This window comes from Neophocaena asiaeorientalis, unplaced genomic scaffold (genome assembly GCF_003031525.2).
Source record: "Neophocaena asiaeorientalis asiaeorientalis breed wild unplaced genomic scaffold, Neophocaena_asiaeorientalis_V1.1 scaffold114, whole genome shotgun sequence".
NCBI lineage: Eukaryota > Metazoa > Chordata > Mammalia > Artiodactyla > Phocoenidae > Neophocaena > Neophocaena asiaeorientalis.
In genome coordinates, this window is record NW_020173116.1 from 12,400,048 (window position 1) to 12,422,117 (window position 22,070).

General features: G+C 41.1%; 1 protein-coding gene across 4 annotated transcripts in view; it reads left to right on the forward strand.

Annotated features, from left to right (window-relative positions):
• Window positions 1–22,070, forward strand: part of TMEM182 (transmembrane protein 182) — a 224,632-nt gene that overhangs the window by 39,503 nt on the left and 163,059 nt on the right. For 3 of the 4 annotated variants that reach the window (XM_024743658.1, XM_024743659.1, XM_024743657.1), the window contains one exon: window positions 8,048–8,185. The exons of the other annotated variant lie outside the window; for it this stretch is intronic. In XM_024743658.1, the coding sequence (XP_024599426.1) occupies window positions 8,048–8,185 (138 nt within the window). The remainder of the gene's footprint in view (window positions 1–8,047; window positions 8,186–22,070) is intronic. 4 annotated transcript variants of the gene reach the window in all.

The window sequence follows — 22,070 nt, forward strand, 5'->3', positions numbered from 1 at the left end:
TTTTTGTCCTGAAAAATCAGTGGCCCGAGCAGAACATGTGGCTTGGCTTGGCACGTCCGGCCTGTGGAGCTCCGACATGGCCGCTCTGTACAGCCTGTCCTTCTGCTTTGGTGCGGGCATTGCTGTATTTTTAGACCCGCCCGACATCGCCAAGACAAGTAGTACATGGAGATGCAGGACAGGCTTGCTGGCCTGTGTAGCAGAAGCGTCTTGCCTAAAGCTACGGCGACATATGCTGGGGGCTCTCGTTTGCTGCCGAGGATGGTGGAGGGGGTGATGTGTTTTGTTTTGGCTTCATTTAGACCGTTTTATAGCACTTCACACTGTGTGTGCTTGAGGATGTGTCGAAATACAGGATTAGCTTTCTGAACTAGCTTTGTGAGGTGTCTGAGGCAAGATAGCAAGTTTTGAAAAATGAATAACACTTAAGTTTATCTTTAAACTGCAAGTACAATATTTACATTTTTATATACCCAACAAAATAATTTATCAAAACACTACGAATTTGGAATTGTGATCATTTGGATTGACTTTCCCCCTATGCTCTGTATGAAAGAGGGTTTGTCGCGTAAGTTGAAATGTTACAAAATCAAGACGATTTCTTAGTATCTCAACAGAACAAACCGTTTTGATATATAAATGAAATCCATGAAGACAGCCTTTATCTTGCTGGTTTCTTACTACCTGTAACAACAGAATCACTGAAGCTCGTTTCACCTCTCCCCCAACTGCCCGGCATTAGTCCCCACTCGGGGGCTGTGATAACTACATAACTTGTTTTCCCTGTTCTGTCTTTTTCCTGCCAGTTCATTCTCTATCCAGTTACAGGAATGATAACTCTCATGCAAATGTGGCCACCAGCTCTGATCACTGACTTCAGGGGCTTCCTAGGACCAGTATGATAAAGTGTCAGCCCTCGAGTGGCATGTAAAGCACTGGCTACCTTCCTGGGTTCCTCATTGTCGTTCCCCTCATCCACCTGGGTGGCAGCTTAGGGAAGCTGCTTTCCCTTCCCCCGTCACCTTCCTCCTGCCTTCTGCCTACTGAAATCCTAGGCAAACGTCAAGACCCAGTTCAACTATACCCAGTACTGTAGACCTTCTCTTACTACCATCCAGCCCTGAAACAGTGGCCTCTCTGTGCAGGCGTCATCTGGCTTCGCGATATTCTGTGCACCCCTCGGCTAGGGCACTTAGCACACAGTGTTAACTGCTTTTCCCTCACTGGACTGAACTCGTGAGGGCAAGGGTTCTGTCTTGCTCTAGCGGCTTTTGGTGCCTGGCACCTGAAGAGCTGTCAAAATATGTTTGCCAAATTAAGTGGCTTCTGGTTGTCAGCAGCGTGCCCATTTACCAGGCAAACTTGGCAGGGCTCTGCTCAGAGGTCCCTTGTGAGACATCAGTTTGGATTATTGGATGGATAGGAATGACTTGGAATGGGACTTATTCTAAAGTAAATCCACAGTTAAAACTTCAGGTTGCTTTTGCCCATCATTAAACTAGTGAGGTTTCTGTACATTTTTATTACATTTTTAGTGGAAAAGAAATACTGTAGGGTTTTATTTTTTTAACCCCTTACATGGAATTTGGAACAGGTGCCACTTCTGCCGTTGGCTTCCTGTCTGGTAATCTGCACAAGCATATACACACACACACGCGCACAGTTACATATATGTGCACACATGCACACACATGCACACATATTGATGTGTATAATTAAAAGTCCACTTTATTTCATGGTCTTCACTGTCCTGTCGTTTGGGGTGATTTGTATGTTTCCTACCTGAAGGATTCTTAACAGATGTCTCCCTATACTTCCTAGGTGTGTCACTTGGAATTAGGCCTTTTGGGTACTTTCTGGGACATGAGATCGTTTAGTATTTGTTTGAATCTGAAATTTGAATTTGCAGTACAGTTAAGACTATGTTATGCAGTTTTTATGAATGAACTGAGACATCATGAACATAGTTTTGCATTCATATACACTCTTAGTTAACAAACTAGACAGTCTCTAATGATTTGATGTCTCTTTTCTCGAATAAAAACAACAGGATAATACTGTAGAGGTAAAAGTTTAATTGATTTAGGAAAATAAACTGAGTACTTCAGGAGAACCATTTCTATAACGTCTGTTGTGAGACTAATTATTCATCATCTTCCTCATTACGACAACCGACCAAGGATCACTTTGTTAGGTCAGTTCACCAATTTATTTAGAATTGACAGAACTTCATTTCTTTGAAAACAGTAGTTAATTTTGGCCTTTCACAGATTCAGATGAAGCTTTCTTTAATTAATCCAAATTGTGATGATATAGATTACATGTAAATCTATTTACACTGTAAATCTTGCTTCATGTTCTAAGGAATTAATAGAAATTCAATATTGTTTAATTTGAGCTTTACATTGTATTAAATGGTCGAACTGGATTTTTAGAGATGTTTTCACTTGGTGCAGTCCAAAGCTTTCAAATACAAAGCTTTGCCGTTTTTATGGGCTCATATTAAGAACAAGGAAACAAATTAAGTATTCTCAGAGATACGTTCAAGATCTAGGAGTCTTAAACAGTATAAACCACTAATCAAACAAGAACATCCTTTAAACCAAACAAGAACATCCTTTAAAATTTTTAAAGTGTCTGTATACTAGAACTGAAAGCTTGTCCCCATCCTAGATCCATGAGATAAATAGATATCTTTTAAGTGTCAAGCACATTGTTGACAAGAGTATTTTATTACAAGGCATGTAAAAATAATAGCAATAGCAAATACATTTGATTCCTTACTGCATGTGGCTACTTTTCATATATGTTCTCAATCCTTCCTATAAACTTATTTGAAGGATACTGTGCTTTATGTTAGAAAACTGTGGTCTCTCAGAGTCACCCGGTTAGTAATATCTCAAAACATTCATTTTATTTTGAAAATTCTCTGATTGCCTCAGTTTTACTTCAGACAGTGAAAGAACTACCCAGTTCCAGGAGCTGATTCTTCGTTACAACTGAACATTTCAATTCTGGAATCAAAGTGTGCCACATATGCAAACTAGGTAATATAATTAGCTAAGAAACAGGAAATTCCAAGAAATTTTGAAATAGGCTTAAAGTTGCACACTTTGGAATGTTGAAGCACAGGCAGAAAATAAAGCCTGTGGTGACTGCAGGAAGGAATTTTACTTGGAAGCTGTGTCTGTATGGTCACAACTCTCCAGGCAGCCAGGTGCCCCCTCCTTTAAGTACAGATCTGTTGCTCCTGCCTTTCACCGGGGACTCAGAATCAAAAGTCAGGCTGCTCTGCTAGGGCAGACCAAGGGCAGGAAGCAGCAGGTCTCAGGAACAGCAGTTCTGGGGAGCACTTATCCCCCATTTCCATCTGGCTCTCTTTCTCTCTCACCCTCACCCGGTGTTTTCTCTTTCTGGCAGTCCCCCCGCTTCTCTCTGTGGAGAGGCTCCTCTGCTTTTCCTGCCCTCTCTATGGCCTGAGTCATAATTCCTGCCCTCTTGCTTGGGTATGGCTGTGGCTCACCACAGCTCTTCTGGATCAGCTACCAGTGCTTCCTTGTAGCTTCAGCTCTGCTGTGAATCCTCTCCCTTTTGCAGTGTTCCCGTTCTCAAGGGGTCACACTGATTAGCTCAGCTCATCTCTGCATGGGTCAGAGGCCACCACGTTTTGGTCTTTGTGTCAGGTATCTGACCCCGTTTGTTTGTATTTGGGGTAATTAAGAGTAGAGTCATGTGGTATGAAACGTGGCCAGTGCCTTCTTAGTGAACAGGGAAACTTCCCGTGGAAGATAGTGTGAAAGCTCTGTGGAACTGTGTGTATTGGCCAACACAACCTGTGCTGTAATCTAAAGGGATTTCCTAATGTCAATGATACATAAAAAACACTGTGCAAGGCTCTCTGGGGGAAGTAATCCACTTTCCTGTTACTGACCATAATAACCTCTGCTGTGTCATGTTAATGAAATTTTAACATGCAATAAAAGCAACTGCAAAATAAGTGCCATTCATTGGTCTCTTGTGATATGCCACACACTTCAAATACATTGTTAGTAATTCTTCCAAGAACTCTAAAGGATGGACACAAACATTCTTATTTTACAGAAGTGAAGGTTCAGAAAGCATTCCTATTTTGCAGGTTCATAAGTTTAAGTAAGTGGTCCGAGGTTACATTGCAGGTAGGAGTGCACACTCAGGTCACAATGATTCTGAAACCTACACTTCTTTGCTGTATTATGCCATATATATATTACTCTAACTGTCAAATATATTTGAAAGAAATTAAGATGAGAAAAATAATCTATATTTACACAGATATCCACCTTTTCTGTTTCTCTTCCTTCACTTCCGAAATTTCAAAGAAACCCTGGTGTCATTTCCCTTCAGCCTAAAGAAATTTCTTTAGGATTTCTTTGTAGAGCAGGTCTACTGATGACAAAGTCTATATTTTCCTCCTTGAGAAATGGCTTTCTTTTCCCTTCATCCCTCAAAGATATTTTCACTGGAGGCAGAATTTTAGGTTGACAGGTCTTTTTCTGGGGCACTTTTAAGATACTGTTTAACTGTCTTCTGGCCTCAGTCGTTTCTTTTTCTGTTTGTTTCTTTGCCGTGACTTTTACTGTTGTGTACTTACTCAGGGTCCCCAACCTGAAAGTGGAAGCTGTCAGACCTCCTCTGCCCTCTACTCTCACAGGGCTGCTCTGTCCCCAGCATGCCCTCAGTCCTCGAGCAGCCCCTCTGATCGAAGGTACACCCTGTGATCGTGAAAGGGGACCACCCAAGTCAGCAACCCTTTTCCTCTACTTTGCGGTGATTGTGACAACGTGCCCACAGCTCACAATGTCCACTCTGACTTGGGCAGTGGCCTCAGTCACTTCTGATGAGAGACTTGCCATCCGTGGAATTACTGTTCCCGTCCATCTAATGGGTCATCTCCACCCCCATACCCCCAGCTGCTTTCAAGACTTTGCCTGTGGTTTTCAGTAATTTTCTTATTACGTGTCTAGGCTGATTTCTTTGAGTGTGCCCTCTTTGGAGGTTGCTGAGTCTCTTGTATCTGTAGATTTGTCTTTCACCCAGTTTAAGAAGTTTGAAGGCATTATTTCTATAAATGTTCTCTCTGCACCAATATCTTTTCCCTCTGCTTTAGGGACTCCAGTGACACAAATGTGAGATCTTCTGATATTGTCCCACGAGTACCTGAGATTCTAGGCATTTTTCTTTTCAGTCTCTTTTCCTTCTGTGGTTCGGACTAGATAATTCGTACTGTTCTCTCTTCAAGTTTTGGCTCTTTCCTCTCTCCTCCCTGTTCTGCTAGTGAGCCCATCTAAGGGAGTTTTTATTTCACATATTGTATTTTTCAACTCTAAAAGTTCAGCCTAGTTCTCTTTTTTATAGATACTACTTCTATTTTGAGAATTTCTATCTTTCTATTCATTTCAGGAGTGTTCACTTTAGTTCATAGAAGCTGGTTCTAAAAGCTACTTCAAAGTCTGTCTGATAACTCACATGTCTGGATCGTGTTTGTGTTGGCATCTACTGATCGCTTGGTCCTTTGAGAATTGGTCAGATTTTCATGGTTGTTGGTATATCAAGAAATTTTGGATTGTATCCTGGACATTTTGAATATTTTGTTGTCAGTATCCGCATATTGTTAAAATCCTCTGGAGAATACTGATTTGTTGTTTGAATAGGCAACTGGCTGGCATGGTTCTGTCCTTTTCCTCTGTGATAGTAGCTGCGTTGTCAATTCGGTTCTCTATGCTATTTGGGTCTGCCTGGGGCATCACCGCTCCGGGCTTGCTCTGGTACTTGGGTGGTTTTTATACTGTAATTCAGTTCTCAGAGCCTTTGCTATACATCTCTGGGTGTTTTCTGCATGTGTGCAACGTGGGGAGTGAGCCCAATACTTGTACAGATTCAGACACAGAACTGGGAGATTCTTTTGTCCAGCCCTCTCTCATCTGTGGGATTTTCTGCCGTGTACACCCTCTGGCTTCCACGGCCCCTTTTTCCCAGTTTCTCTGGGTAGAAAGATGGGGTTCCTTCAGAGTTTTGGTCTCCTGTGCTGTGGCAGAGTTCCCTGCAGCGGCACCAGTGCAGACCAGCAAGAGAAAAGGTGACTCCCCCACTCTTTGCGCAATTGGGTTTCTTTTTCTGATTCTTCTGTCCTGAGAGTTGGATCATCTTTGGGATGTTAAACGTCCACTCCCCCATGGGGGTGGCAGTGCAGATCTGTTTGAAGCTGGCTGTGAAGCAGGGCGAGGAGAATAAAAACATGAGGTCTCCCCATACTCTGGCTTGCAGAGCCCCTCTCCTGCTTCTCTAGCCAGCATGATGGCCTTCACTAGGGGTATTGTGCTCTTTGAACCTTTTTACACAGTTCCCAATTTGGCTTGCCTTGAGGCCAAATCCTGGATGAAAAAAATAGAAAAAACCCAGAAAACCCCTTGCAGCTGAGTTGATCTTTCATTAAGGTTTTACGTCCCTCCTTAATCCACTTGCTGTTGTTTACTTTCCAAACTCCTGTTGTTTGCCATTTTGTCTAGTCTTAGTTGTGATTGGAGGGTGATCACAGGGTGATTGGAGAGGTGATAGAAGGGCTCCGTTTCCCCGGACCACCTCTTGCGAATGTTTATACCCTATAGCACTTGCCACAGAACGACCCTGTGATAGTGCACTAAATGAAGTGAATGAAAGTGTAAAATGTGAGGCTCACCAATTACCTAGCAAACTCTGGTAGGACAGGGCTGGCTGACATTTGGCTCAAAGCCTTTCACTCTCACTTCCCACACTGAGAGCTGATCAGTACCTTTCTGCCCTGTGCCTTGAGGAGCCTGAATACAGCCACAGAATACTTCCTCACCAGCAAGCCTGGCAGCCACTGCCAGACGGATGGCATTGGCCTGTGAGGTGGAAGCCTGCCTTTTGTTTCTGTCTTCAAAACCGAGTTATTCACGCGGAAATGTAAGCCTTCTTTTCTCATTTAACTGTGGTGGTTCCTCTCCTCGATTTTCCATCCTCCCATTCTCTTTTCTCTTAAAGATTCCAGTTGATTGATATATTTTTTCCTCTGCCAGGTGGCTTGTTGAGAAAAATCATTCTTTGCTTTCTTATAAAGTTTCTGTATTTTCGTAAAAAATTGTAATTTCATGAATGTGTTTCAGTGAGCTTTCCCTCACTTACACACGTAGGAATTTATTTTTGTGTTTTAGCCTTTGGGAAATGATGAATTTGTTTAAGAGATCGGTAATTATCCCACTCGAAAATGAACATTAGAATTCTTCTTTATTTGATCACTGTATGTCACCAAATCCACAATTTATCACCAGCTGCATCCATTAATTCAGACTTACTGGCCCTTGACTAAGAGACCACTATAGCTTCTCATTTTAAATCTTTATAGGAACAAATATTAATAGAAAATAGTAAGCCTTAAATATATCTGATCTTAAATCTCAGTCTGTACAAACCCTTTTTTTTTTTTTTTCCGCTTTGCTTGTCGTTTTTATTACCTTAAGACTATTTTCCAGTAGAGTCACAATCTAAATAGAAGTGTACTTTTTTGTTAGGAGATTGGGGGGACCATTACCAGCTTCTAAGGGATCACTGTGGTATAGGCACTATCTTGGCAGGAATTAAGAGGCAGCATTTGTGAACGTGAATGCCTTTTTATGTCCTTGTCCTTTTGGTGTGAACACCTATGTGTGACCTATCTGGGAACTTTCTCAAGAGGAGTCTTTATAGAACGTTAGGTGTTCCCACTTCTAACATGGATAATCTGGTTAGAAAAATGAGCTCCCAGAGTATATTAAGCACATATGTGGTGTAAATACCAAGCGCTTGTTGATAGAAGTTCGGCATCATTGAGTCCAAAGTCGTCTGGTGAGGCTTCCTTTTAAAGAGAACTCAGGACCACAGCCTGGGATTCCGTCCAGCAGTGCTGGGGCTGAAATTAGAAAACTGAAGAGAGAAACTTACTGTGTGACAGTCTGCTGCGTTCACAATCTAAGTGTGCCTTTCTCTTGTCCTTTTCTCCTGGGGTCTGCAGTTTACCGTGGCTTTTGGGCGGTCCTGATGCTTCTTGGGGTAGTTTCTGTGGTGACTGCGAGCTTTTTGATCGTCTGCGCAGCCCCCTTCGCCAACCATCTTCTCTATAAAGCCGGGGGAGGCTCCTACATCGCCGCAGGTACGTCCATTGTGAAGGGTATGATTTCCAGCTGTGGTTTTTCCCCCATATCTTCATATTTTCCACTTCTAGTTTCAGGGGTGAGGCTTCTAGTAGTAAAAATATGTTAATATTCATGTACAATATTTCCTGAGTGCTACCTATATGTCACACACTTTTCCAGGGACTTCCTGTTTTCCATTTGCTCATTGTATCCACATTATATGAATGAAGACAGTAGACAGGAAAGCTCTGCTGTAAGAGCCTTTAATCTCTCTTATCCTGTTAATTTTCTACCTGTAAAAGGGGGTTGTAACACGTCTCTCTGTAACATCTGGGTGTAGGTGAAGCTTTTTGTGCTCCTAAGAAGATAGCCCCATTATGATATTACAAACCCTCAAGATTTGTTTATTGTAGGTAAAAAGCATCTTTTTCTATATCATCATCATTCCATTTTAATCGTGGTTCACGTGCATTATCTAAATGCCTTCTCTTCTTTGTAAAACCTGTATCTTTTTTAGTCAGCTTTCTAACTAGTCTAATTCCTGCTAAAAGGATCATAGTACAAATAGAAAAATAATTGAATAGGTGAGTCTTGTGAATTTTAAGACTTTTAAATTTAATTAGGAAATAAAAGCCAGAGCACTAACCTGAAAACACAAGCACAAGGATTTTTGTAACATAAACGTTCTAGGAATTTAGACAAACTACACTACGACTAAGACCAAACTGTACCTGAGTTGGGTCCATTGCAGCATCCCATAAAAGGGACCAGTTGTCTCACCTGGGATTGTAGTGACCATGAAGGAAAGGGACAGAGTGGGGAGCTCTACTGCCTTCCTAATCACTGCAAAGATGGCTCATGCTGTTGCCCAAAGTCATGTAATCAATGATCAATTAACAAATAGTTCCTTTAGACACTATTTTTCCATAATATTGTGCTTAATTTTTTTGCAGAGGGAATAAAAAGAATAATCAGATAGATCCTCTGCTCAGAGAGCTTAAAAAACCACAAAACAGGGCTTCCCTGGTGGCGCAGTGGTGGAGAGTCTGCCTGCCGATGCAGGGTACGTAGGTTCGTGCCCCGGTCCGGGAGGATCCCACATGCCGCGGAGCGGCTGGGCCCGTGAGCCATGGCCGCTGAGCCTGCGCGTCCGGAGCCTGTGCTCCGTGACGGGAGAGGCCACAACAGTGAGAGGCCCGCGTACCGAAAAAAAAAAAAAAACAAAACCCCGCAAAACAATAACAAAACCCAAAACCCACTGTGGGGACCAGGGCCCTCTATTTAACTTATTGGGTCTTTATTTTTGTCTTTTATTTAAAACTCTTTTCTTCACTGAGTTTTCAAGGACCCAGATTTAGCCATTTGAGCTCATAATTAAAGAAATAACTTTAACAATTGAGATATAATTCACATACTACAAAATTTACCATTTTAAAGTATATAATGCAGTGTTTTTTGATATATTCCCAGAGTTGGGCAAAGATTACCACTGTCTGATTCCAGAATATTTTTATCATGCCACAAAGAAACCTCATCCTCTGCTCCTCCGCCCCTCCCAGTCCTGAGAACCACAGATCTGCTTTCTGTCTCTGTGGGTTTTCTGTTCTGGACATTTCATGTATATGGAATCACACAATACATGGCCTTTTGTGTCTGGCTTCTTTCACTTAGATCTCATAATTGATAATCTCTCTTCTTTACTTCATAATTCCATAAGACCAAACCCCTTATATGCCTTAAAACTGAGCATCTTCTTCACCAAATATTTCTTCTTCCCCAAATCACATTCTACTCTCAGTTTATCCAAAGGTCTAGTTAAGGTGTATATTTTTGAATGGTCTTCCCAGAAACAATAGCACTTCACTAAAATGTGTAAATATTTGTTTCTTCTTCTTCTTTGCTTTTTAATCTTTTAAAATCTTTGTCAATAAAGGGAATATGTACTAGCAGTAATTTAGTACTAACATTATGGGCAACATAATTGTTTTAAACTCAGAAATGCTCTGATCCTGAGTTTGGTCTTATTAGAGAATTGTGTGTTTCTGTATGTGTGTGTGTGTGTGTGTGTGTGTATGTGTGTGTGTAGTGCTTTTGAAAAAAATTGTTGGTCATTTTTTCCATTTTATACTTTTTTTGAGAAAATAGTATATCTAAAGAATTATCTTGGCTGAGGACTCTGAAGGGAGATAAAGCATCTGATTTGCACCCATGTGCCTCTGACCACTGGATTCACTTTTTCCAGTGACTCTTTGGCTGCAGTGGGTGTGGGTCTGAAGCCCTCTTGGCTCAGGTCTTTATGCAGAAATGCCTTGAGAGGGGTCCACCGTGTTCTGGGAGCCCATCCTGAAAGCCACTCAGATGATTACGAGGATACTTCTTTTTAAATCTGACTTTTAATTTCCTTCATGGCACTATTCTTTATTGTTTTTATAGGACTGTTTATTTCCCAAGAACAGAGAGATATTCTGTTGGATGAGATTATTTTTTATCAGTTTGGGCAGTAAAAGTGGTGTTCTCAGGAATAACTAAAATTTACTGTCAGGTAGCAATTTCTACCATGAGACACATCTTTTAAAGCAGTTATGGGGCAAATAAATCATCCTCAGATCTGAGTGTTATTGACAGAAGAATTTTTAAAACCTTCCAATTGTCTATTATTAACATCCCCAGATTTGTTAATAGGCAACTAATCCTTTCAGATGTGGAGATGGAAACTTACATACTATTCTGTATGGACACTAGGAAAATATGTGCTAAACACTAGGTTTTTGGGGCAGGCAGCCAAGATTTTTCTGTACTACGTTTAACATGGAACTGTGCGTGTAGTCTTTCACTGAGTTAAACTGGATTGAATTTGTCATGCTTTCTTTGGTTAGATGTTATGTTTTCAAAGCGAAGCGCTCTCTTTCCATGGAACTAGTATTCCAAAATCTCTCCCTTTTAGGGCTTGCCTTGTCATTCCCTGCCTCACGGTCTCCCTTTGCCAACACTCTGTGCTCAGCCGGGCAGTTGGGAACAGGTGCAGCCTGGGCCCACAGTTTCTGTGACTACTTTATCAGTGCCACAAACAAGACTGGACACTCTCTCTTTATTTGGACAGATGGCCTTAAGAGAGGGCAGAACCAAATTCCAAGTGGTCATTGCTGGGTGTGTGCACACAGAAAGACTCTTTGGCATCAGCAAGAAGACTATTTTGGGGCATTCCACACATGGCCGTGGCATGCTGATGTCACAGCTGTCCGTGTGAGCAAGGGGTGGGGTCCGTGTTTTTCGTCTTGCTTTGTCAATGGCTCAGAGATCTGGAGGCCATATGTTGCCACTCCCTGCACTTGGGCAGATGCCTCCTCAGCTTGGGCCATGTGTCCCCCACGGGAGGTCAGTTCTGGACCAAGCACATGATAATTGTCAGGACGTTATGACACCCGAGTGTGTTTCAGTGAGTCTCATCCACACCTCCCAATGCCTAAACAATTGCTGAATTTTCTTTCAATGTGGACTCCAGGGGTACTCAGATACAAAGGGCCGACTCGTGTTTTCTCCTAACCCTGTGATATTGGATGTGTTAGGAAAGATGCAAGGAGGCGTGACATTACAAAACATTTGAATTATGTGGAGAAAATTACTGTACAGCTGAATATTCCTAATGCCTGGGCAAAGCGACATCAATACAGGAATTGCTACACAGGAGTAAGATCCCTAAGTATACAAGTAAGAATGAGGATGGGGTCTGGATGTTCTGGGACACTGATACTGGGTGAAAAGACATAAAAAAGCTAGACATTAGTATTTTACCAGCATATCAGGGTAGAAAGATTCTTCTTCCATAATTGAAATCCCCTTTACCTGAATGGCAACCTGGGGTTACATTTTTCTGCTGGATGTAGAGCTAGACAGTCTCACCTGAGTAGAGGGGCCTGGAAAGCTTCTGAATCTTGGCTAAATTCCTTGTTAGAGTCTCACGTTGGTGAGACTACACAGACGTCTTGTAAGTCGGAGGAACATAGAAACCCACACTCCAGGCCCAGGGTGTGTTAGCCGAAGGAAAGGACACCTTTGCTGTGTAATTAGTCCTTTGGAAGGGTGACGGAGGTAAAGTTGTGGCCTGACTCCTGCCCCATCCTGTGACCACAGGGTATGTTTCTTGCCCAGAAAGCTGTTTCACCAGCTGTCTTCCCAACCAAGCTGCTGTTGGTCACCAGGAATGTGAGCGGTGTGAACTGGGGTGAGTTGTATAAACCCTCTGCCAGGTGGGACAAACAGCCTGAGCATGTCCTTATGGGGCTCAAACCTGCTCCCTTCTGGTCTGGAGGACAGTGCTTTCTAAGAGTGTAGGGATATGAACCCCCTTAAAAACACACTATAGGGAAGGTAAGTGGATATGAAGGGGATATAACATTCTTACATGTAGAGGGCAAAACTGACTCAGAAGTAAACTGGATTTGCGGTTTGTTTTTTTGTTTCTTTAAGAAAGATCCGTGGAGTTTGTATAGCTCATGGTAAACATGACTCATTTCTACCTGAGATAGGATAGATGCGATGGATGCATAATACAAGAGACTTTTTTGCCTTCATCCTAGAAAAAATAGCTCACAAAAGCCAAGGGACTTGTTTCATCAGAGGCTCATTTTCCTTCGGCTGAGACTGAACACGTGGCTCACAGGAGGCACTGGGGGTCGTGTCTTGCTCCTCACGTCTCCCTCCAGACAAAGCAGAACACGGCGGCAGTCAGGGCAGGAGAAGAGTATGTGGAGGAAACAGCCCCAAAGCAGGAAGGGATTAGGGGAGAGCTGCTGACAGCCTAGCGGCAGGCATTCTAAACTTACGGGAAGCACACTCACCTCCCCACTTACACCTGCTGTCCCCATGTCTGTATGCTGAACAACCAGCCTGTAAACAGCCGCTGATCCCCGAGAGGCAAAGGGGGCCTCCTGTGTGAGGGGAACGGGCCAGGAGGGCCAGTGAGTGCTCGCCAGCTTTGCTAAAGCTTCCGTCTTTCTTAGCATGCAAGAAGTAGGCTCTCAGGGGAAAATCAAAAGCATCACTTCCCAGTGCGGAACTGAGTATTTCACCAAAGTCCAGGACTTCAGCATTTTATTCAGAGCTCTGGTTTGTTGGAGGTGGGTGGGGGAAAGAAATAGTGATTAATAAAAACTATGTATTACTGATATCAGCCAGATGTACTTTTGTCGTAGAATTAGTGTCTCTGATTTTCATGAACTGCAGAAGGGCTGCTCGGATTTTCCTTTTGCTCAGGCCAAAGGTTTGGGTATACAGATCTGCTTTCTAAGTAGGAACAGAAGACCCAGTCACTCTTATGTTTCTGAAACTACCTGCTTTGTACACTTGCTTTCTGCCTTCAGTTGTCATATTTGGGACTTTATTTGGATAGTATCAGTATCCAACAAAAATTATTGTCTTGGATACTGATACTATTATCATGTGGAATTTTAATGTCCTTGGTCTGATATTTTTTATAGATGTCAAGTGCTAGAACAAGTCAACCTTGCTTAATATTAAATAGGAAAGCGCTTAGAAGAGCTTTTATTTACAAAAATACTTTAAAGCCTTATTTTCTTTCTCAGATAGTTCTTTGAGCATTTATTTCTCTCCATGTTGCTTATTGGTCGAAATATATGTAACAGGCTGTTAGAATCAGACTTGTCCAGACTTGGTTTTGAATAAGGAAACAACATGGTAAACACAGGTACACCTTGGAGATGCTGTGCGTTTGCTTCCAGACCCACTATGCTGTAATTGATTAGCGTGCCATAGCGTTATGTCTAAAAAATGTACGGACCTTAATTAAAAAAGACTTCATCGTTAAACAGTGCTAACCGTCATCTGAGTCTTCAGCAAGTTGTAATCTTTTTGTAATAGTAACATCAAAGATTACTGATTCCAGATCACCCTAACAAATATAATAATGAAAAAGGTTGAAATAGTGCGAGGATTACCAAAGTGTGACACAGAGACATGAAATGAACAAATGCTGTTGGAAAATGGCACCAACTGACTTGCTTGAAAGCAGGGTTGCCACAAACCTTCAATTTATTAAAAAGTGCAGCATCTGAGAAGCGCAATAAAGCAAAATGCGATAAAACACGGTCTGCCTGTATGTGGCACTACAGTGAGGAAACAAGTTCCCAGAGGAAGAATTCAAAAGGGACACGTCACACCCAGTCCAGTGAGTTTCCAGTGTCTCAACCAGATGAAGGCTGTGGGAAGGAGGGGGAGTGCGAGGGGAGAGAGGAGAGCCAGAGCTGGCTCGTTCCTGTGAGTCCCCACCCTAGCCTGAGCTTGTTACACCGTCCTTGCTGGAGACAGTCTGGTTCCTGGTTGACTCCTACCCAGATGAGTCGAGGTGTGAGAGGCTCGCTCAGTAATAGCTTTGGTGGAACTTTTCTGAAGACTTGACTAAATGCTCCCCACCCCCTTTAAAAATGTATCTGAGCTGTTTTTCTTTTCTTTTTTTAAAAAATTTATTTATTTATTTTTGGCTGCGTTGGGTCTTCGTTGCTGCGCACGGGCTTTCTCTAGTTGCGGCGAGCGGGGGCTACTCTTCGTTGCAGTGCACGGGCTTCACATTGCAGTGGCTTCTCTTGTTGCGGAGCACGGGCTCTAGGCACTCGGACTTCAGCAGTTGTGGCACGTGGGCTCAGCAGTTGTGGCTCGTGGGCTCTAGAGCACAGGCTCAGTAGTTGTGGTGCACGGGCTTAGTTGCTCTGCGGCACATGGGATCTTCCCGGACCAGGGCTTGAACCCGTGTCCCCTGCATTGGCAGGCGGATTCTTAACCACCGCGTCACCAGGGAAGCCCTGAACTGTTTTTCTGAGAGCTAGAGCAACAGGCCTGGCAAATGAATGCTTTCACTCACATGACATATTACTACGGGGTATAATTAATCTCCACCCTGAAAGGGAGTCTTCAGATGTGTTAGGTGACCAGACTTTCTGGCCTATAAATAGGATCTCTGGTTTGGAATTAATTTGCCATGGTGGAAGGGCAGAATGAGCTTCCATCTGCTTCATTCTCCTTTTCCAAAGTACGTGTATCATTAACATCTACTATTTACCCAGTACTGTTAAGGCATTTAGTTTGTTTGCAAATATTCTGTTTCATTCCTCACCCTTCCCCCAAACTGTCACTTTGCTCTTTGGTTTCTTTACTAGATTATGTTATGCATTTTCTGAGGCCTTTTTTTTCTCTATACTTTCTCGTGTAGAAGAGAAGCACACGGAGTACAGATTCATCTGAATGATCAGATCAACATAGGCTGGGTTGTCCTAGGAAGAATTTTTGCTTCCTGTAACACAGGGGCTGTCGAGGAGGGGCGGGAGGTTTGCTTGACTGGGCAGTGGAAAAAGAAAAGGTCCTTAATATGAATAAGCCCCAGTTTGGATTCACCTGACGTTCTTTCCAGAATGTGCCCTAGTGGGGCTGTGAGGTGGCGTGTGCCACCTGGTGGAGAATTCCAGCGAGACACTGGCAGACACATTTGAAGCGACCTTTCCTTCAGAACGGGAAGGCCCCATGGCAAGTTTATTCTCTTGCCTCTTGGCCAGCCCTGAAATAGCCTAGTCACATGAGAAGCTCTGACGCTTTAGAAGATTTCAGAGAACAACATTTCTAGCCATAGCAAGAGCTCATGCCAAAGCGTAACAGTAAAAGTAGCCAGTGCTCGTTATGCGCTAGCCCTGTTCCACGCATCTTGCTGAGTACTTCACCTCTGTTAATTCCTCGTGACTGCTCTCTGCGGTGGGCACTTGAATTATCTCTGTTTTACCAATGAAGAAACGGAGACACAGAGAAGTAAAAAACTTAGTTAATTCCTCGTGACTGCTCTCTGTTAATTCCTCTGTTAATTCCTCGTGACTGCTCTCTGCGGTGGGCACTTGAATTATCTCTGTTTTACCAATGAAGAAACGGAGACACAGAGAAGTAAAAAACTTGCTCAGTGGTACTCAGCTGGTAAAGTTTAAAGTTTTCTGGACAGTAAGCCTAGAAGCAGGGCAGACAGATTCCACACCTGTGGTCTTCAACCACTAAATACTTCCTGAAACTCAGTTACCATCAGTAGACACTTCCTTGGCATTAAATGAAACTGCTTTTCAGATTAAGCCCCTAACTATTTGTAGGGATGGATATAACCTCGTGATCATTCTCTGTCAATAATTGTTTCTCAAGAGAGTGCAGAGTATTGAATATATAGGATATTTAATGCCTGAAATTATTATACCAATCTAAGAAAGTAATAAATACTTGAAAAATCTGATAGATGATAGATATTACGTAGGTTTGGTTGACTAAATAAAACATGAGGCCAGAAAATGAAAGGGAAGAGGCAACTCATGTATTTGGGAAGTAGTATGAGGAGGTGAGGGCAGCAATGAATATTTGGAAATCAGATAGATGTAATGAAAATGTATAGTCGTGAAGTTATAACTGTTTAAGTTATTCAGGCCATCTCAGAAAATTGGGGAAAAATCAGTGGAAAGTGAGTCAGAAAATGAAGAGTGGAGATAAGCAAAGAATGTTGACGGTTGACCATTGTGCATTGGTAGTTTTACAGTTTCTGAAATATGATATGTAAAAGCGAGCATAATTGAGTTATAAGAGAAGGCAATGTGTATTAATTTAAAGAAGAACAAGCTGTTACATAAATACAATTTAAATTATTTTTAAGAACTTCTAGTTTATTTTATCAGAAAAGCTAATTTTTTAATGAATGCAATATGTACTATATGCAAGACTGCTTTGGAAGTATATTACAATATAATAACAAGTATTACTCTTTAGAAAATGTAGAATTGGTAAATTTTCCTTTCCCCATTATATAATGATTAGAAAAAAAACCAGGTATACATTTAGACTGTGCATGGACCTGTGAGAGTAGATTCAGCCTGCACTAATGCTCGTGTTTCCTCCTCTGGAATGACACATAGCACTTCTTAGAAGTTGAGAAACGCCTCAAACACTGCACTTTTTAAGATTCCTAACATATTAAAAGTTAACACATGTCAAGATTCATTTTCATATATTGTGGAATTTTTTAAGTGTTTACATTTGATAAGTCAACGCTCCATGCTTTTAAAATACATACATAAAGGTAGTGGCCCTACACATAACAATTTTCAGATATTATCCAAAGTCTTGTATGAGAATTGGGCTCAAATCAGATAATCCTAATGGACCCCAATGTCATCCATATCGTGAGGGGGCACATGATTCCACCCGAAGGTCAAATCCCTTGCCAGTTCTCAAGGGAGATACCTAAATTTTATCCACTGACTTAAAGCCCAGAGATTCTCTTTAAATATCTGAGGAGCAACTCTCTTTCCAAAGGAGCCCCAGAAAAAAACAGTTCATGGATGGTAGTCTGGTTCCTAGGTTGGGGACCACTTCACAGGGGTTCATTATATAATGAAACTTCATAACATTCATTTTTATGTCATATTTTATATGTTTCAAATAATACATAATGAAAGTTTTAAAAAATTAGGGAATTGAAAACAACCGGTTACAGAAAATCCCTGTGCTTTAGGCACTTGGAGAGCTTAGCCTCTTGGTGAGCACTAGTGCATGACTGTCGAAAGTTTTGTTGGCAAAATTGATGTTTGAGGAGGAGAATGTCAGAAAAACAACTGTGCCCTCGCTAGGGCTTCGTGGGCCTGATCGGGGTGTGGGGGGAGTCTGGGCAGCTGCACTCTAGGTCACCGCTGGAACAGCGGTAAGCCCGGCGCCATTTTCTCTTTTGGGAATAAGATCATGTTTTGTAAAAAGGTGTTTTTTTTGCCAATTTTTTTTCAAAACCATTTGCCTAAGGAAATGCTATTCATCCTTGCAAAACTCAATGTTATTTTCATAGGAACTTAATTCATAATAGCCAAAACCTAGAAAGAGCCCAAATGTTCACCAATAGATGAGTGGATACCACTGGATGAATTGGTAGGTTCATACGGTGGAATCCCGCTCAGCCATAAGGAGTAAACTGCAAACACAAGCAACAACATGGATGGATTCTCAGTCATTATGTTGGGAAAAAACAGCCAGAGACAAAAGATGGCATGCTGCTATGATGTCATTTCTATCAAGTTCTAAGGGCAACACTACGCTATAGTGATAGATGCTTTCGGTGGGTGGGTGGTGCATGAAGACCCTCTCTGGAGGGACAGTGATACATACGTTCTATTTTTAACAGGTTGTGGCTACATTGATGTTTAGATTTACCAAAACTCATCAAACTATACACTTAAAATCCATACATTTTGCTCTATTTAACTTATACCTCAATTAAAAGGCTGAGAAATAATGAGAAACAGTAAACAATAAATACATGGAATGCTTTTTACCCATTAGAAAAACCTTCAGACCATTGGAGCTTAACATTATACCTTCAGACATTAGTATGGGCTAATGTAAGAAATGTTTGTATGAAGACTGTTGGTGTCTCTTCCTCAAAAACTCCTTGTGGGGACATTGTCAGTTATGTCCTTCAGTGTTCCTATGCAGATCTGCAGATGGCATTTTTAATATATTTCTTCATGAATTGCTATGATTCCTTTTAGAAAATGATAGTAAATACATAGCTCATCAAGTGTCCTTTTTGTTCTTTCTTCTGAGCATGTCAGATCTAGGCTTATCATTCCATGAATGCTGCTGTCCTTAGCATTCTTACCCACGCTCCAGATTTTTTTTCTTTACTTCTATACGTAGGATGAACTCTTGCCCTGCCTTCCAGGCAGCTCCACCTGGAGAAGTAACCTAGTCTCCTGCTGCCTCCTTGGAATAGATTCCATATTGTAGGATATTTTGGAATGTCTTCAACCTAATGTGTCACACCTGCTATCAGGGTTTCAGTTTGAGTTATGCCACAGGCTAAACTTTTGATCTCGGTAGACAATTAACTACTGCAGACCTCATTTCCATCCTCTGAAAATAGACACGATGAGTAAGCTGGTGTTATCATCCCTAAAATGTTATGAAGCTTACTTTCTAGTTCTATATAGATGCCCTTGCTGAAAATTGCCCTGTCTCCCCAGTGTGTGTGTCCTCTGAACAGAGAAAAGATGAGTTCTCCTGATTCTAATTTAGTATTCACTATAACTTCCTTCATGAAGCATTTTTTTTTGACTGTGGGATTCCGCAGCCTTTCCTATGGCCACTGAAAGCCAAAATGAGTTTCCACTGAATTTGTGTGGAAGCAAAGAGGCCAATGAATCATCTGGAATTTATGATTCTTCCCCAAGTAACCAATAACTGTCCCTAATTCAATCTGTTTAAGTACATTTCAAAGGCAATTCAGTTACATCTAAGCAGCTAAAGATCAAGTTTATTGTTTTTCAGTAACTCCAAAAGGCTTTTTTTTAAAAAATATAGGTATATGTACTTCTAGGCAAGAATATAGGGGTTTGGCATTTGCCTGTCTTTTGAAGAAGAAAGTTTTCATTTCTGTGGCTAGCTTTTCCCTAGGAATGCATTTTAAAATCCAGTTTTTATAATACAGTATAAAAGATCTTTCTAGGGATTTCCCTGGCTGTCCAGTAGTTAAGACTCCACGCAAAAAAAAAAAAAAAAAGACTCCACGCTTCCAGTGCAGGGGGCGTGGGCTCCATCCCTGGTCTGGGCACTAAGGATCCCACAGGCCCTGTGGCAGCGGCCAATAAATAAATAAATAAATGATCTTTCTAGTATGCCTTCTTTTCTGTTCTTATATCTAAATAAATAAATAAATGATCTTTCTAGTATGCTTTCTTTTCTGTTCTTGTATCTGTGGAATATTGAAGACGTGCAGTTTTATTTCTCAGTCTGTGACTTGGCGTTGGGGAAATCCTTTTGGTTTTATTTCCATGTTTTTTTATCATTAGCAATTGCGTCCCTAATTTGTGACTGATTTTTATGTGACCTTTGTTTCAGAAAATGTTTTCCAAATTGAATGTATGACATTTGTGAGAGAAACTGTGCAAAAATCATAAGCTTGAATGACTCTTCCCCACACTGCCAATAAAAGAGACCCAACATGTTCTTGATGTGACAATTATTTGTCCATTGTTTCATTGTGGTCACAAATTTCCGTGGGCTTTGGGACCATATTTTGATTATGCCTCCATTGAGCAATTTTACAAATTTTTGTTGGACTTCAAAAGATATAAATTTATAAAATTCAATAGGAAATAAATTATGCTTTCAAAATATATGACCTAATTTAAATATAACTTCATTTAAAACAAATTATTACCTGAATATTAGCAATATGTTCTATTCCTGCTAAAATCACCATGGCAAGTGGGTTTGAAATGTAACTCACTTGTCACTCAAGACCGTTACTGCTTATGTTTTTATGAATGAAGGTCTTAAGATATCAAGGGAAAAAAAATTAAGATTTTTCCATAGTATTGGTATTGCCCCAGAGGGGACTCTTCAAGATTTTGTTTCTTGTTTTGAAATATTTTCAGACTTACACAGAAATTGTAAGTCCCTTCACCCAGAGACTCCATTCAAAGTTTGCTAATTTTCCCAATAATGTCTTTAATAGCAAAAGAATCCAGTCCTGGAACATGCTTTGCATTTAGATGTGTCATGTGAGTATCCATCAAACCAGAATAAATCCTTCTTTGACCTTCATGAGCTTGGCTCTTTTGAAGAGTACAGGCCTGTGATTTTCTAGAATGTTCCTGAATTGATTTGTCAGATGCTTCCTCATGATTGGATTTAGGCTCTTCATTTTTTCGCTGCAGTATCATAGCAGTGATGCTGTGTTCTCATTGAATCTCATGAGGTAGTGAGTGACATCAGTTTGTCATGTCCTTGGTGATATTAACTTTGATCACTTGAGTAAGGTGGGATTTGCCAGGTTTCTTCAGTGTGAAGTTACTATTTTTTCTTTATGACTAATATGTGTTTTGTGGGAAAAGACTTGGAGCCTGTGTAAATGTTTATTTCTCATCTAAATTTCATCCACTAGTTTTAGTATCTGTTTTTATTTCTTGCCTGAATTAATTATGACTTAAATGATTGCCAAATGGTGATTTCTAATTCAGTTATTCCTTCTACATTTATAAGTTAGCATTCTGAATGAAAGGCATTCCCTTCTCCCCACTTATTTATTCACTTGCTTATTTATATCTCTGTGGGCTCATGTATTCCTGTTTCATTTGATGAGATGTAATGGGCCTCTATCACTATTTGTTTGATAATCAAATGTTCTCAGAATTGGCTAGCAGAAGCCCCATGATCTGGCTTCTGAAATGCCCACATTATTCTCTGAGCACATCTGTACTTTTTTGGTATAACATGATGTTCCAGATTCGTGTGGTACTTTCTGTCCCAGCCTGGACTCAACTATTTCTTAGAGATGTCCTAATTCCTGGTATTTAGAAGCCAAGATCTGGACACTTGGTGTCCTCCATGCTACTGGGGATTTGTTGCTCCCAGACCCTCTCAGGAAGCAGAGCCAGAAAATATATCTAGGTACATACACGCACAAAGGTATATTTTAAAGCAAACATATACTTTTACTTCTATATTCATTCATTTATCTATCTAAAGCCATAAATTCACACTGATATATTCAATTCTAAAAAAAACACCATAAAGTTCATTCTAGCTTTCCCCCTTTTCAGGCAGTGAAGAACTTGACTCCAATTAACCTCAATATATGTATTTATTTGAATAGCTAGCTATAAGTACCAGTCTCCTGACTCTTAGTCCCTTACTTCATGCAGGCCCCCCTCATCCATTTTTGCTGCCATAGTAGCTGAACCATTGGCCTTTGGTATAGTTTCTCCATGTTTGTTAGTTCATTTTCCTTCTGTTTATCTGTCAGTCTTTACCTACACACACACACACACACACACACACACACACACACACACATACACATATACATATAAACCACAGGCAATT